Source organism: Pleurodeles waltl, chromosome 4_1 (assembly GCF_031143425.1).
Source record: "Pleurodeles waltl isolate 20211129_DDA chromosome 4_1, aPleWal1.hap1.20221129, whole genome shotgun sequence".
Lineage (NCBI taxonomy): Eukaryota > Metazoa > Chordata > Amphibia > Caudata > Salamandridae > Pleurodeles > Pleurodeles waltl.
In genome coordinates this window covers 417,237,659-417,255,109 of record NC_090442.1, presented here as the reverse complement: position 1 = coordinate 417,255,109, position 17,451 = coordinate 417,237,659, and the positions used below count along the sequence as shown (strand labels likewise).

The window sequence follows — 17,451 nt, the reverse complement described above, 5'->3', positions numbered from 1 at the left end:
TCCTGGAAATCCTTGAGATGGTGCATGTGTAAAAACAGCCAAGCACATGATGAAAAAGAAGTGTTGGAGCCTGGAATAACAGCCCAACCTTCCAAGAGAAAGGGCAAGAACCCTGGGAGACCAGCTTCTAAACATCAAAAAGCTCAGGAACCCTCTTCCCAGGAAAAGGACTTATCCACCCCAAAGGGACCTGAGCCCACGGAACTTGGACCTTACCAAGTTGAGCTCATGGGCCCAGGGGCCCCTCTATGGAACAGTTCGCTAAGGACAAAGAACCTGTCCTACTTTTGAAGGCCTGCAACAACGCTGCTGCACAGGAAAAGGGAAATGTCAGTGCCTCCAACAGAGTCTTTTGGGAGGAGGGAAACTGAGACCAGAGATCCCAAACCTGGTGCCACTAGGTGAGTAGTAGTGCCTCAGCAGTTCAGGGAGTTCATCCTCACACTAGCCCATGACATCTCCCTAGCTGGGCATCTGGGCCGAACCAAAACTTTGGATAAGCTAGTCAGCCATTTCTTTTGGCCTAGTATGTCTCAAAAGGTGAAGGGGTTTTGCAGCTCCTGTGTCACCTGCCAAGCCAGTGGTAAGGCAGGTCGCCACCCAAAGGCCCCCATATTCCACTACCATTGTTTGGCGTTCTGTTTGAAAGGATTAATGTGGGCATGGTGTGTCCACTTGAACCACCCACAGCCTCAGGAAACCAATACATACTAGTAGCAGTGGATCATGCTACCAGGTATGCTGAAGCAATTTCCCTTAGGTCTGCTACAACCCCTGCTGTAGCCAAAGCCCTTATTGGTATGTTTACCAGGGTAGGGTTCGCTAAGGAAGTGGATTCTGACAGGTGCCAACCTCATGTCAGCCTACCTAAAATACATGTAAAATGAGTATGGAGTGATCTACAAGTTCACCACACCATCCACAAACCAGTAAACTTGTTGAAAGGTTCAACAAGACATTGAAGGGCATGATCATGGGACTCACTAAAAAGCTCAAAAGAAGATGGAATGTCCTTTTGCCACGCCTGATTTTCTCCTACAGAAAGGTGCCTCAGAAGGGAGTAAGGTTTTCCTCCTTTGAACTTCTGTTTTTCCATCATGTTAGGGGACTACTTGCTCTCCTAAAGAAAGGTTGGGAGAGACCTTGCCACAAACCTAAGCAAGGTGTGGGTTGGACTATGTACTAGGCCTAAGTTCCAGGAAGGTAGAGTACATGGAGAAAGCATCCAAAAACCTTGAGGGCAGCCAACAGCTCCAGAAGCTGCACTGGTGGAGTTCCAACTACGGCAGAAGGAGTGGGTTGTGGAACCTGTGGCTCCAAGGGCACTTCAAGACAGATGGAGTGGCCCTTACCCTATCCTTGAAAAGAAAAGTGTGGTCACCTGGGCACTAACAGGACCCCCAAGAGGATGATCCATGTGAACCACCTAAAATGTTTCCCTGACAGGGCTGATGTAGCCATGCTGATGGTTTCTGATGAGGATAAGAAAGCAGAGAGGGAACCTCTCCCTTTGCTCCTCTCTTACAGTCAAAAAGATTGATCAGTTGATGGAGTTGTCTACTCAGACAAACCTCATTGCCCAACAGCAGGCTGACTGCAGGCAAGACCTGCAGTAACATGCAGAGCTCTTCTCCTTAATCCCTGGACACTCACTGTGGTGTACCCATGATGTGGACACTGGAGACAGCTTGCCTGTCAAATTCAAGATCTATGTGCAGCATGACCAAGTTGAGGTCAACAAGATGCTGGCCGCTGGGCTAGTCCAGTGGTCTTACTCCCCAAGCCTCATCCTCAGGGTGGAAAGAAAGGAGGTTTTTGGTGGACTACGGCGGTCTCAACTCTGTCACCAAGATATATGCACACCCCATACCAAAAGATGATGAGCTGATAGACAAATTAGGTGACTAAGATACAGGGTGCTGTCAAATTTGCATGGCAACAGGAGCATAGGAAAAGGCAGCATTCTCCACACCTGATGGGCATTATCTGATAGAGACTTACAGTTGTAGATACCTTATCTCAGAATTTACCCTAGGCATCAGACTGGACCTTTAGATTTTTTTTCATGCAGTACCCTTGTGTGCCGTCAGTTGCCGTTGGTCAACTCCGCTTGCGTAGTTGCCTTCCTATTTGCTGTGGTGACTTTGCGGTCAAATATAGGCGCCACCCCAGCGCGCTGATGTCACTACTTTTCTTCTCAGCGTGCTGATGTCACTTCTTTTCTTCCCAAGCCAGCCTATGCGCAGATCCGGAGAGAACTACCCTCAGTCGTTTTTTGACTGACTTCAACGGTTTTGTTGAGTTTTTTTCTTTACACTTTTTTGGTGTGTCGAGGATGTCATGTAAGACTGGTTTCAAGCCGTGTGACTCCTGTCACTGCATGATGTGGTTAACGGATCCACACCTTGTATGCTTGTGGTGTCTGGAGTGCAACCATGATTCCAAGTTGTGCTCCGAGTGCCGGGCCATGAAAACGAAGGCTTTGAGGGAGCAGTCCCTAATGCTCCTGGCAGCCCGGCGCTCGGTTCTGCATTACTCTGAGTCTCATTTGAGTGGAAGGTCATGAAACCGCTCGCAGAGCCATCACGACTCTTCTTCGTCCCACTCTAAGTCCTCAGGACATAGGGATCACAAGTAGATGACATAGAAGAACATCAAACGTTCTTTGACTTCACCCCATCGCTCTGATGATGCTACGCGGGAAGAGCGCCAACGCTCTAGGCCTCTGTCCTTGGAGCCTACTTTTGGGTCTGCTCCGGGCCTCCCTGACTTTCCAGGAGCCAGATCCACCCCTGCCTAACTCAAGGAGTTTTATGAGGCCATGTGCCTCATTTTTGGGCAGACTGACCCTCCTGCAGTGCCTTTAGGCCCAGCAGGGTAGGAGGGGACCCCCTTGGGTTGCACGCTGGCTGCTCAGGCCCTGGCTCATGTGGGCCCCTCAGGATTTGTTATTGGATCCATGCCGATTCCAGTCATGGCAGCGTGACCTCGCCCGGCACCAGCCAAGTCATCAATGCTTCCGACGTCAGTTGGACCCACAATTGATGTCGACCCCATAATTATAACCAACTCCGACCTGGAGCCGATTGACATCGCTCAACACCAGTTCTGTCTTCGATGGGACCTACATTTCCCAGGTAGGATCCTGACCCTTATTCTTATGGGTACAGATAAAGTGTGGAGGGGTTGCAGGACCTTTTAGAATTCCAGCTGGAAGACCCGAAGGACTGGGCGCACAGGAATTGGGTGAAGCTAGCGGTCTGGATACCTCTCCTGACGCTGGCATGCTTTTTCCTCCTACCGTGGTTACAAAGAAGGGATCATAGTTATCCATGGTGTTGAGAAGAGCGGCTGAGGTCCTCGGCCTTGAGCTACCTTCTGTGACAGTCAAGACTAACCTCCTGACTGGGGTACTTCAACCTTGGCCTTCCACCTCGTAACCCCTTTTACCACTTAACAAAACCCTCATTGTTGTCCCACTGGATACCTGGTCTAGACCCAGCACAGGGGCTCCTGTGAACAGGAAAATCACCGGCCACCATTAGCCTGCTCCAAACGACTCTAAATTCCTATGCAAGAGTCTTGTCATCCAGGCTTCTTCATCGGGCTCATTCCCATCTGCATCCCCGGATAGGGAATCAAATAGACCGGATCAAATTAGTAAGAAATTGTTCCCTTCCTCCAGTATGGCATTGTGGTCTGTGAACAAAGCTTGCCTTTTGGGCTGCTATTCCCATACATTATGGGATACGGTTGTGCAGGTGCTGCCGCAGGTCCCGGAGCAGGCCTGGGCCACCTCTCCCAAGCTGTTGCTGATGGGAGAGATGCAGCCAAGTACACAATACGTTGTGGGCTGGGCATGACCTACTCAATGGGTAGATCAGTTACGTCAACTGTGGCCTTAGGGCAGCATGCCTAGTTGAGGAGATCTGGCTTTTCGGGGATGTCCAGCAATCACTCATGGATATGCCCTTCGTTAGCACCCGTCTTATCTGATAGAAACTTCTAGCTGCAGCTTCCTTACCTTAGAATTTTCTGGCGTCAGCTTCGAATCCGGAATTTTTTCTGAGCAGTACCCTGTGCGCGCCGTCGGGCGTCGTCGTTGGGATCCGCGTGCGTCGACTAGCTCCGTGTGCATCGTCAGCATCGTTGGAGCTGTCTATGACGTCACGGTTGTCTATATAGATGCCGTCTCGGCGCGCGTACGTCAGTTCTTTTCCTTACGCGCCGGTTAAAGTGCAGTTCCGGAAAGAGCTACCCTTCTTCGACGGTTTGTCGAGGCTTTTTTGACTGTTTGAAGTCATGTCTTCAAAAAAAGACAGGGTTCAAGCCGTGTGGTGTGTGTCATCGCACCATGTCTGTGACGGACCCGCACCGTGTTTGTCTTTGGTGCCTGGAGAAGGACCACGATTCCACCTCGTGCTCGGACAGTCGGGCCATTGCTCCTCAGGCCTTGAGGGAGAGATCCCTCATGCTTCTTGCGGCCCGGCATTCGTCCTCGGGCGGCTCGACTCCGTGGTGGTCACGGTCCCGCAGTAGGAGGAGGTTGCGGCACCGCTCCCGGAGCCCCAAGTCCTCTTCTTCGCATTCGAGGTCATCTGAAGGTAAGAGGCACAAAAAGAAGAAGAAGTCCAAGCGGACTTCGTCTTCGCTATGCCCGTTGGCCGACAAGGCGTCTGTGGAATGTCGACGTTCCAAGCGCAGTTTTGCGAAGCCGTCGCAAGGGCCGACTCCGCGTCTTCCCCCCTTTCCGGGGACCGGATCAACCCCCGCTCAGATAAAAGAATTTTACGAGGCCATGCGTCTTGTTTTTGAGCAGGCTGTACCCGTGGAGGGGTCTTCAGGCCCCGCGGGGTCAGCAGAGGCCCCTTCGGATTAGACGCCTTTGGCGCCGGCGCCGTTGGGGACCCCAGGATCCGATCCGGACCGGCGCTGGTCTCACGCAGTTGACCTCCTTCGGCGCCGGTTCTGACGTTTACGATTCCGCCACCGGTGGTAGCCTCATCCTAATTCTGGATGATCCAGAGCGACTTCGACAGAGCCGGTTTGGCCCAGATCATTGTCTGAGCATTATTTAGATCAGCCAGACGAAGGAGAGGAATGAGCGGGGTCTGAGGACCCTTTAGAATGTGGTTTGCAACAGCACTGGTATGAGGATCTAGGGGAGGCCAGTGGACTGGACACGTCCTCAGGCTGGTGGTGCGTAGGGCAGCTGAGGTCTTGGACCTAGATTTGCCTACGGTGCCAGTCAGGACAAATATCCTGACATAAGTGCTTCAACCCGGGGTGACAACATCAGAGCCGATGTTGCCCTTCAATGAGGCTCTAACAGACGTCCTTCTGGGCACATGGTTCAAACCCAGCACAGGGGCTCCTGTGAATAGGACAGTCGGCCGTCGCCCTAGACCCGCTCCTAGCGACCCTACTTTCCTCACTCAACACCCCACTCCTGAGAGCTTGGTTGTCCAAGCCTCTACTTCCTGTGGTGCCTTCCCTTCCGCTCCCTCGGATAGGGATTCCAAGAGGCTAGACCAACTTGGGAAGAAGATGTTTTCTTCCACCAGTCTGGCATTGAGGTCCGTAAACACCTCTTGACTATTGGGCCGTTATTCCCATACTTTATGGGATACGGTGGCACAAGTGCTGCCCCAGGTCCCGGAGGGCGTATGGGACACTCTCACCCAGGGTGTCAAGGATGGGAGAGATGCAGCCAAGTTTACGATCAGATGTGGTTTGCTCACGACCGACTCGCTTGGCAGAGCGATTTCCTCGTCAGTGGCCCTACGTCGCCATGCCTGGCTGCGTTCAGCTGGTTTCTCAGGGGATGTCCAGTCCAGCTTGATGGACATGCCCTTTGACGTCTCTCGCCTTTTTGGCGAAAAGGCAGACTCCGCGCTTGAGAGGTTCAAGGATTCTTGAGCTACGGCCAGATCCTTGGGTCTTTCAGCACCAGCACGACAGCAGTCTGTCTTTCGTCCCTTTTGAGGCTTCGGAAAGGGCGTGGTACCACGCCAGCCACAGTTTAGCCACCGTCCTCAGGCTTCACAACATCCCGGGAGAGGTCGTGGTACCATCAGATCCAGAGGGTCTGGCCAGAGGTCGGCCACCACACAACCCCCCTCCAATGCGCCCCAGCCCTTCTAGTGTGGTTCTGCAGGATCACGTCCGTCCAGTTGGAGGGAGGATTCATTTTCATCTCCCTCACTGGCTTTCCATCACAACGGACAAGTGGGTCCTGCAGATCATACGGAAGGGCTACTCCCTTCCCTTCCAGTCTTTCTCTCCCTCTATTCCTCCGACAAAGGAATGGCTGATGGAGGACATCTGGTTTTGCTCTGCGAGAAAGTTACGGCTCTCTTGGCCAAGAGAGCCATAGAAAGAGTCCCGATATCAGAAGTAGGCAGTGGTTGTTATTCCTGCTACTTTCTGATTCCGAAAAAGAACAAAGGCCTTCGCCCTATCTTGGATTTAAGGGACGTCAATCTCTTACTCAAGAAGGAGAAATTCAAGATGCTCACTCTTGCTCAGGTTTTGTCTGCCCTAGACCAAGGAGACTGGATGGTAGCGTTGGATTTGCGGGATGCGTATTTCCACATTCCTATCTTGCCAGCACACCGGCGTTACCTGCGGTTCAAGGTGGGCCACGAGCACTTTCAGTTTACCGTGCTTCCTTTCGGTCTCACCAGTGCCCCTCGGGTGTTCACAAAGGTGATAGCGGTGGTGGCAGCTCATCTTCACAGGTCAGGGATTTCAGTCTTCCCGCACCTAGACGATTGGCTGCTGAAGGCTTCTACGCCCCAGGCTCTCATCAGCCACCTCCAGACGACGACGGACCTCCTGCATTCGCTGGGGTTCACTATAAATGTGCCGAAGTCACACCTGACTCCCTCTCAGAAGCTCACTTTTATCGGAGCTGTTCTGGACACTGTGCAGTATCGGGCTTATCCTCCTGAACAGCGGGTCCAGGATATTCAGGTTATGATCTGGATGTTTCAGCCTCTATCCTGGATTTTGGTGAGACAGACTGTGAGGCTGTTGGGACTCATGGCTTCCTGCATCCTATTGGTCAAGCATGCCAGATGCGCATGAGGGCTCTGCAGTGGGACCTGAAGTTCCAATGGGCACAGCATCAGGGCAGTCTTACCGACGTGGTTCAGATCTCGGAGGGGACTGCAAAGGATCTGCAGTGGTGGTTAGTGAATTGCAATTGGGTCCAAGGCAGACTCCTCTCCCTTCCCCAACCAGATCTCACAGTAGTGACAGATGCATCACTTCTGGGTTGGGACGGCCATCTGGGAGAGGTGGAGATCAGAGGTCACTGGTCTCTGGCGGAATCTGGGCTCGTCATCAACTTGCTGGAGCTTCGGGCGATCCGACTAGCATTAAAAGCATTTCTTCCTGCTGTGAAAGGGAAGGTGGTGCAGGTGTTCACAAACAACACTACCGCAATGTGGTACTGCAACAAGCAGGGCGTTGTGGGGCTGTGGACCATTTGTCAAGAGGCTTTACGTCTCTGGATGTGGCTGGGACATCAGGGCATGACCCTGGTGGTTCAACACCTGTCAGGTTCTCTGAACGCCAGGGTGGACAAGTTCAGCCGGAAATGCTTAGAGGATCACAAATGGTTTCTCCATCCGGAGGTGGCGCAAGGACTCTTTCCGCAGTGGGGAGAGCCTTGGTTAGATCTGTTCACCTCCGTAGAGAACGCGCAATGTCAGCAGTTTTGCACGTTGGAGTTTCCAAGGGGGCTATCGCTAGGCGACGCTTTTCGTCGCAAGTGGAGTTCAGGCCTCCTGTACGCCTTTCCTCCTATACCACTTCTGCCCAGAGTTCTCAAGGAAATCAAAAACGACCAGGCCCAGGTATTTCTAGTGGCTCCGGATTGGGCATGGAGAGTTTGGTATCCACAGCTTCTCAAAATGAGCATCGGTCCTCCAATCAGGCTGCCTTTTCGGGAGGATCTTCTGTCACAGCAGCAGGGGAAGGTTCTCCACCCGAACCTGTCAACTCTGCGCCTTCATGCGTGGAGATTGAGCGGCGACAGTTGATGGTTTATGACCTCCCACCCGAGGTGTGTGATGTCATTCTGGCATCCAGGCGTCCCTCTACTAAGTCAATCTACGCCTGCTGTTGGAAAAGTTTTGTTTCATATTGTACAGAGAGGTCTATTGATCCTCTTTCTTCTTCTATGTCTAATATCCTTTTGTTTGTATTGTCTCTCGCCCAGCAGGGTTCCTCCTTAGGGACTATCAAGGGCTATCTTGCAGCCTTATCGGCCTTTCTACAGTTGCCCGATCAACCATCTTTGTTTAAATCACCTATAGTACAGAGATTTTTGAAAGAGCTTGTGCATTTGTTCCCCCCATGCCTTCGTTATGCCCCAGTGGGACCTTAATCTGGATCTTACCTTCCTCATGTGTGCTCCCTTCGAGCCCTTACATAACTGTGCTCTTCGGCTGCTCACTATTAAGACAGCCTTTTTGGTGGCAATTGCATCTGCCAGAAGAGTGAGTGAGCTACAGGCTTTGTCATCAAAACCGCCGTATCTCACAATCTTTCCTGAAAAAGAGGTTCTCAGAACTTGTGCCTCTTTCCTCCCCAAGGTGGTGACCCCTTTCCATCTGGGTCAAAGTATCACCTTGCCCACCTTCTTTGCACCACCGCATCCCTCTAAGGAAGAGGAGCGTCTCCATCGGCTAGACCCAAAAAGAGCGTTATCGTTCTATCTTGACCGCACTAAAGAGTTACGGGTGAATGACCAACTCTTTGTGGGGTACGTTGGTGCAAAGAAAGGTCGGGCAGTACAGAAACTATCCATTTTGCGCTGGGTCATTCTCTGTATAAAGATCTGCTACGCTTTGGCAAAGAAGCAGCCTCCTGAGGGCTTGAGAGCTCATTCTACTAGGGGGAAGGCTGCTACCACTGCGTTAGCACGTGGTGTACCTGTGGTGGACATCTGTCAGGCTGCAACGTGGGCTTCCTTGCATACGTTTGCAAAACACTACTGCCTGGATAGCCAGGTGAGAAGAGAGTGGCATTTTTCCTGTTCTGTCTTGCAGGACTTCCTAATATAAAAATCTCCTTCAGACCCACCGCCAGGGGCTATAGCTTGGGTATCTATTCTAAGGTAAGGAAGCTGCAGCTAGAAGTCTCTATCAGATGAACAAGTTACTTACCTTCAGTAACGAGGTATCTGGTAGAGACTCTATCTAGCTGCAGATTCCTTACACCCACCCAAGCCTCCCCGCTCTGCGGATTTTTTTTATACAGATATATATATGATTTTGGCATTTTTGCCTTTCTTAAAGGCATGTAAGAATTTTTACTTCAGTCAAATAAAGAGGTAAAATCCATAACTGTTGGTTCTTCCATGACTCTGCGCTTCTGGCGTGGAAAGTTGTGGGAAAAGAACTGAAGTACGAGCGCCAAGACATCATCTATATAGACAACCGTGATGTCATAGACAGCTCCAACGACGCTGACGCCACCTGCAGAGCTGGTCGACGCACGCAGATCCGAACGACGACGCCCGACGGTGCGCGCAGGGTACTGCTCAGAAAACATTCCGGATTCGAAGCGGACGCCAGGGAATTCTAAGGTAAGGAATCTTCAGGTAGATACAGTCTCTACCAGATACCTTGTTACCGAAGGTAAGTAACTTGTTCTTCAGAGACAAAATGGACCATTTAAGGAGTCCCGGGCTACCGCTGGGTCCCTTGGCCTTGCAGTCACTAGTCAACTCCCTCAGTCCACTTTTCGCCCCTTTTGTGGATACAAAAGGGGCACCCAACCACGTCCCTTTACCAAAAGCCACCGAGCCACGCATGCTGCCCATCCTCTGCGTGCCTGTGGATCAGGGAGCCAGCAGTCGACCCAGTTCACTACTGCCCCTGATGCAGTCTCCAAACCTTCTTAGTCCATCGCTCCATCCCAGAGCAGAGGAGGCAGGATTTGCCATCACCTGCCCCACTGGGAATCTATCACGATGGGCAGGTGGGTTTTGCTAATAGTCCGAAGGGGCTACTCCTTCCCCTTCGAGACTACCCCTCCGGGCATGCAACCATCATACGACCGGATGACGGAGTGTCACTTGGCACTTCTCTATGAGGAAGTTACAGCTCTCTTGGCTAATGGAGCCATGGAGAGGGTCCCTGTGCTAGAAATATTTAGTGGTTGTTATTACCACTTCTTTCTGATGCCCAAAAAGGACAAGGGCCTTTACCCTTTCCTAGACCTCTGGTCCCTCAATCTCTTCCTTGCGGTTCGTGGTAGGTCACAAGCACTTTCAGTTTACTGTACACCCCCACCCCCCCGGCCTTACCAGCGCCCCCGGGTGTTCACAAAAGTGATGGCAATTGTCGCAGCTCATCTGTGGTGTTTGTCTTCCCCTACCTCGACAACTGGCTGTTAAAGTCGAGCTAGCCCCAGATTGTTGTCTACCACCTTCAGACTATGGCAAGCTTCCTGCACTCGCTGGAGCTCACTATAAACGTGCTAAAGTCTCATCCAACTCCTTTCTCACACGCTCCCTTTCATCAGAGCTGTTCCTGACACCGTGCAGTTTCAGGCCTATCCTCCCGAGCGGCGAGTACAGGATATTCAGGCTGTGATACCAATGTTTCAGCCTCTGTCCTGGGTCTCAGCCAGAATGATTCTGAGGCTGCTGGGCCTCATGGCCTTCTGCAACATCAGGGGAATCTCTCCGACATGGCCCAGATCTCGGAGGGAACTGCGCGAGATCTGCAATGATGGCTTTTGAATCACAATTGGGTCAGAGGCAGATCTTTCTCCCATCCCCAGCCAGATCTCACAGTAGTGACAGATGGATCACTCATGGGATGGGGAGGCCACAGCGGGGAGGCAGAGATCAGGGGCCGCTGGTCTCTGGTGGAGTCCAGGCTCGACATCAAGCTTCTATAGCTCAGGGTGATCAGGCTTGCATTGAAAGCATTTCTTCCCTCCCTCCAAGGGAAAGTGATGCAGGTGTTCACTGGCAACCCCACCTCGATGTGGTGCTGCAACAAGTAAGGCGGAGTGGAGTCGTGGACCTTTGTCTGGATGCTTTACTCCTCAGGAACTGGCTGGAACATCAGGGCATATCCCTGGTGGTTCAACATCTTGTGGGCTCTCTGAACACCAGAGCAGCCAAACTCAGCCATCTATGTATGGTCAATCCCAAATGGCTTCTCCATCAAGGTGGTGCAAGGTCTCTTTCAGCAGTAGGGAGAGCCTTGGTTAGATCTGTTTGCGTCTGCAGAGAATGTGCAATGTCAGCGGTTTTGCACGTTTGAGTTTCCAAGGTGGCACTTGCTTGGCTAGGCTTTTCATCTGAAGTGGTACTCAGGCCTCCTCTACACCTTCCGGCTGCTACCACTTCTGCCCAGAGTTCTGAAGAAGATCAAGAAGGAGCAGGCCCAAGAAATCCTTGTGGCTCAAGTCTGGGCACATAGAGTATGGTGTCCAGAGCTTCTGAGCATGGCCATTGATCCTCCAATCAGACTGCCCCTTCTTGAGGATATTCTGTTGCAGCAGCAGAGGATGGTTCTCCACCTGAAACTCTCCAGTCTTCCCCTCCTTGCGTGGAGATTGAGAGGTGGCAGTGGACAGCTTTCAACCTTCTGCCCGACGTCTGCAATGTTATCTTGGCAGTCAGGCGTCTCTCCACCAAAATCGTATATGCCTGTCATTGAAATAAATGTGTGGCATGGTGTACAGACAAGTCTGTTGATCCCCCTTCTGCACCTCTGTCTGAGGTTCTACTGTACATCCCCTCTCTTACCCAGCAAGGCTCTGCTTTGGGCACCCTTAAAGGTTACCTGTCTGCCATCTCTGCCTTCCTCAACTTGCCAGATCATCCCTCCTTGTTCAAATGTCCCATTGTTGGGAGGTTTCTTAAGGGACTCACCGACGTTTCCATGTTTTTGTAAGCTGTTCATAATGCCTCAGTGGGATTTGAACCTGTCACTTACATACCTTGTGTGCTCATTTTGAGCCACTACATAATTGTCATTTGTGGCTCCTCACAATAAAAACTGCTTTCCCTACAGTCATCACCTCTGCCCACAGAGTGAGTAAGCTACAAGCTCTGTCTTCGAAGCCACCATTTCTATCTGCCCATCCTGACAAATTGGTGATTCGTACCTGAGCCTCTTTCCTTCCTAAAGTGGTCACGCCCTTTAATGTAGACCAATCCATCACTTTGCCTACTTGTTACGCACCCCACATCCTTGTCATGAATAGGAGAGACTCCACCATCCAAAAAGAGTGTTGGCATTCTACCTCAATCGTGCAAAAGATTTTTGATTGGACTATCAACTCTTTGTAGGTTATGTGGGTGCAAAGAAAGGACGGGCGGTGCAGAAGCAGACAATCTCTCAATGGTTTCTCCTCTTCATGAAGATGTACTATGCTTTGGCAAAGACGCAGCCCCTTGAGGGTTTGCGTGCTTATTCCACCAGAGCAACCGCTGAAATCACAGCGTTAGAATGCGGAGTTGCGGTCCTGTGCATCTGCCAGGCAGCAATGTGGACGTCTCTGCATGGGTAAACAAAGCATTACTGCCTGGACAGTCATGTCCTCAGAGACTGCTACCTTGGCCGTTCAGTTCTGCAAGACTTTTCAGTCTGATCTTGGGTCGCAGCCCATCTCCGAGAATGGTATTGCTTTGGTATCTATTCTTAGGTTAGGAGTCTGCCCCTAGAAGTCTCTGTCAGATGAACAAGTTACTTACCTTTGGTAACAAACTATCTGATAGAAACATATTCTAGTTGCAGATTCCTTACCCGACCCATCCATCCTCACTGCTCTGCAAACTGATTTCTAAGGGCAGGGACTCCCCCATAAGGGCCTTAGTTTTTCCGCACCAGTTGTCAGTGTTCTTCATGTGACTACGCTTCTGCTGTGGAAAGTCATGAAATGAAACTGACACCAGCACGCCGGGTGGGGCCAATATAGGACCCACGCTGTATCTGGCACAGATGACAACGGACATGTAACCAATCCATGCTGCCCAACAGAGCGCAGGGGTACTGCTCAGAAACGTCTCCAGATTCAGTCTGACGCCTGGAGGAAATTCAAAGGTAAGGAATCTGCAACTAGAATATGTCTCTACCAGACAGGTAAGTAACTTGTTCTTCACTTTCTTAGGGCTAATATTCTAAAGTGTTCAGCGACCCCCTTCCATTCTTCCCTGAGGCCTAGCCTGGTGAAATAGGGTTAAAGATCCAAGTGAGAAGACAAAGCCCCTGTCAGGCCCGGAGTCGGCATTGGGAGACACCCATCTGCCTCTGCTTTGCAGTCTGGGATAACAATAGGGATGGCACCGCCTGTGGGTCCTGGAGACGTCGGGAGAGTCTGCATTGGGACCGCCGTCAGGAAAGGTCAAAGTTGTACGACTAGTGTTGGTCCAAATGCAAGACTGGATCCCTGAGAGCCCACTGGCACCAAAGCTGCTGGTGCGGACCCCGATGGAGCCATCTCTGACTCAGTGGGGCCCGAAGGCGCTCCAGTAGAGCCGGACTGCCCAAAAATGAGGCGCATGGCCTCCTAAAACTCCTTTATTTGGGCAGGGGTGCTCCTGGAAATTTGTGGAAGTGCGGAGTTGGCCCAGGCACGGGTTCTGCAGAGTGAGGCCTAGAATGACGGCACTCCGTTATGACTTTGGCCAAGAGATGAGAAGTCGAAGAGCACTTCGACTTCTGACTCTTCTTCTAATGCTTTGACTTACCCGCTGTAGGAAAGTAGCCTCTTTCTAGCATGGTTACCCCTGCCTTTTGCCTGTGTGTCAGTGTGTTAGACTGTGTTCACTAGGATCCTGCTAACCAGGGCCCCAGTGATTATGCTCCCTCCTTGTAAACTTATTTGCTGGAACCTTTTTCTCCCCACATTTGACATACTGGTGCCCTCATGTAAGTCCCTAGTATATGGTACCTAGGTACCCAGGGCATTGGGGTACCAGGGGATCCGATGGGCTGCAGCATGTATTATGCCACCCATAGGGAGCCCATGCAAAGTGTTCTGCAGGCCTGCCATTGCAGTCTGCATGAAAGGGTGCATGCACCCTTTCACTACCAGGTGACTGCACCATGTCACTGTAAGTCACCCCTATGGCAGGCCCTCCTAACCCAGAGGGCAAGGTGCAAGTACCTACGTGTGAGGGCACCCCTGCACTAGCAGAAGTGCCCCCACAAACTCCAGGCGCATTTTTCTGGACTTTGTGAGTGCAGGGACACCATTTTACACGTGTTTTGGACATAGGCCACTACCTATGTCCAGCTACATATGGGTACCTCTGAACCTGGGCATTTTTGGTATCAAACATGTTGGAATCATACCCCAATACTGTTGCAAGTATTGGAAGTATGATTCCATGCATTCTGGGGGCTCCTTAGTAGACCCCCAGCATTGCCACCACCAGTCTTACAGGGTTTTTCAGGCAGCCCAACTGCTGGCACCCCTCAGATGGGTGTTCTGCCCTCCTGCTGCTTAATCTGATCAACCCCAGGAAGGCCTAACAAAGGATTTCCTTTGGGAGAGGGAGGTTACATCCCTCTTCCTTTGGAAATAGGTGCGACTGGCTTGGGAGGGGTAGCCTCCCCAACCCACTGGTTTCCTTTGAACGGCACATTTGGTGCCCTCCGTGCATTGACAAGTGCACACTGATTCAGGGACCCCCAGTCCCTGCTCTGGCGCAAAACTGCTTAATGGAAAGGGGTTTGACCACTCCCCTGTCTAACACCACCCCAGGGGTGGTGCTCAGAGCTCCTCCAGAATGTCCCTGGTTTCTGCCATGTTTCCAAAGTTGGCAGGAAACTCCGGGAGCAGCCAGTCCAGTTAGGTGATGTCAGAGCCCCCTCCTGATAGGTCCTTACCTGGTTAGGTGACCAATCCCCCTTTCAGGGCTATTTAGGGTCTCTCTCTTGGGTCGGGTCCTCAGATTCGGCATGCAAGACTCCAGCAGGATTCCTCTGCAACCTCCATTTTGACTTGTGACCACTGGAACTACGACTGGACCCTTCAGAAACCGACAACGCTGCAATCAACAAAGAAGACTCTTCTGCAACTTTGTTTCCACAGCTCCTTCCAGCTTTGCAACATTTCCCGGGCTGTGCATCCTCAGAAGACAGCAACTCTTCAGCCTGCACAAGAAGAAGAAGGCGTCTCCCTTGGAGTGAAGGAGCCACTCCCATGCAAGCGGAGGCACCTACAGCAAGTGACGACTGGCTGCGTGGACCTCCCCTCGTCTTGAACTACATGGATCCTTGATCACGGGTGGTGGTCCGGAGTAGTCTTCTTGGTCCTCTCGGACAGCTGTCCACCTTTGGTGAAGGTAAGCCCTTGCCTTCCTTGGCAGAACAGTCCCCCCCCCCCCCCCCCCCCCCAGTTTCCCCCCTCCCCACCCATGCATCATGTCTCTTGCAGCTGCCAAGGCTTGTTTGAATCTCCTCCAAAGGATCTTCAGGCAACATCTAGCTACAGCACTCTGCAAAGCACAGCCTCCTGCGTAGTTCTCCGGCGGCATGGGATCCTCTCCTGTAGTGCTGCATAGGCTTCTTCCGCGACTCTTATGTCCCCCGTCCTGTGGGACTCCTTCGGGTGCTGTCTCTGCTCCTGTGGACTCTCCACGATGCTGAGGGTCCCATGTGACTCCCCCTCCTGGGTTGATTCCTCCTGGGCCGATTCCTCCTGGGCCTTGCCTGGTCCCTGGCAGCACCACTTTTCCACTAACGCGAGTTTGCCTTTGCCAAGGTTTGTTGGTGGAATTCCTGCACCGACACCCATCTGCAACCTTCACTCCAGTGTGGGACATCATCTGCATCCATCAGGAACTCCTCTCTGGCTCCAGGGCTGCAGTGCTGACCTGTTCATCATTGTCGACCAACTCCTGCAATTATAGCTGGGTGAACAGTAGCTCCTACTCCTCCTGGACTCCTCTGTGACTCTTGGACTTGGTCCCCTCCCTCCACAGGTCTTCTTTCTTCAGAAATCCACTGCTGTTTTTTTGGCAGTCTTGTTTGGGTATCTTATTTTTCTTCTTTTTCTCCTTTGGGGAAAATCTAGTGATTTACTCCTGCTTTTCTGGTAGCTGCAGAGGGGGGTACTGTGTTACTTACCTCTGTGGTTTTCTACTACTCCCAGCTCCCCTCTACACATTCAACCTACCTAGGTGGGGCTCCTGTGTTAGCATTCCATTTTATTAGTATATGGTTTGTGCTCCCCCTAGGGTCCCTATTGGTTTTTGCTATTTGCACTGTTTTCTAATCCTTTTTATACCTATTTGTGATTGCTAGTGTATTACTTACCTCCGATTGGAGGGTTGCCCTTCTAGTAATTTGTGGTATTGGTTGCCAAAAATAAAATGCCTTTATTTTTGTACAACTGAGTGTTTTCTTTTATGTGTGTAAGTGCTGTGTGACCACAGTGGTATTGCATGAGCTTTGCATGTCTTCTAGATAAGCCTTGGCTTCTCATCCACAGCTACCTCTAGAGAGCCTGGCTTCTAGACACTGCCTACACTTCACTAAGAGGGGATACCTGAAATAAGGTGTAAGTACCTTAGGTACCCACCACACACCAGGCCAGCTTCCTACACCCCTAAAACTTAGAATGGGATGAATACAATGACTTCGGACTTTTCATCTGGTCCGGGGAAGCTTCATCTCGACCAAGACCTCGACCTACACATAGTTGCATGCCAGGCCGCCATTAGCCTTATGGACCACTCCCTCAAAAAAAGCCTGCCAAAATATTGCTCTAGCATAAATATTTTTCTACCAAAATGTCAAAGTCTTTTGTATTCCTAAATCTTTTTAAAATCTCTTTCTACTCGGTTTAACTTTTGCTGTTCAGATTCAAGTCTTGCCTTCTAGGTGATTGACAGCGAACACAAAAGCCTGTCGGGAAGTTTGTATGCAAGATCAGCAGTTTGTACTCTTTATTTTTAAGTAAATGTGTTTGCAATCTATTTTTCCTGTCTGTTTTTCCATGCTACCAGAGCACTTGCTGGAAATGTCAGCAAGACACCTATTTGAGGTGTACACCTAATACCTGTGATGATTGAGTCATTAATGTTAATGTGTGCAGCAGTGATTTAGCTGCATTTTCTACACCTACCTTCTGTAAGTTCAGTTAACATGCTAATGTTTTGTACTTGACTGAAAGGGTGAGAATATTTGCTTGGTTTGATTTTATTTTGTTATTTGTTTTTTTTTTGTGGTCCAAGTCTTTCAGTATACATCTTTACTTTTCAGTTTAAGATACTGAATGTTCCAATGTCTTCCCACCTTGCTGCAAATCACTGGAGCCAGCAACAAGCTGAGCAAGAGGAGAGGATGAAGATGAAAAAGCTTACTCTTGATATCAATGAACGTCAGGAGCAGGAGGATTATCAGGGTAAGGACACTTATGTTTTTTAACCAACTACCTTAGAAATCTGCTTTTACTACAACTGAA

At 50.9% G+C, this 17,451-nt stretch overlaps 1 protein-coding gene across 10 annotated transcripts in view; it reads left to right on the top strand.

The window, feature by feature from the left end:
• Positions 1 to 17,451, top strand: part of UPF2 (UPF2 regulator of nonsense mediated mRNA decay) — a 765,941-nt gene that overhangs the window by 669,653 nt on the left and 78,837 nt on the right. For all 10 annotated transcript variants that reach the window (XM_069228662.1, XM_069228663.1, XM_069228659.1 and 7 more), the window contains one exon: positions 17,250 to 17,391. In XM_069228662.1, the coding sequence (XP_069084763.1) occupies positions 17,250 to 17,391 (142 nt within the window). The remainder of the gene's footprint in view (positions 1 to 17,249; positions 17,392 to 17,451) is intronic.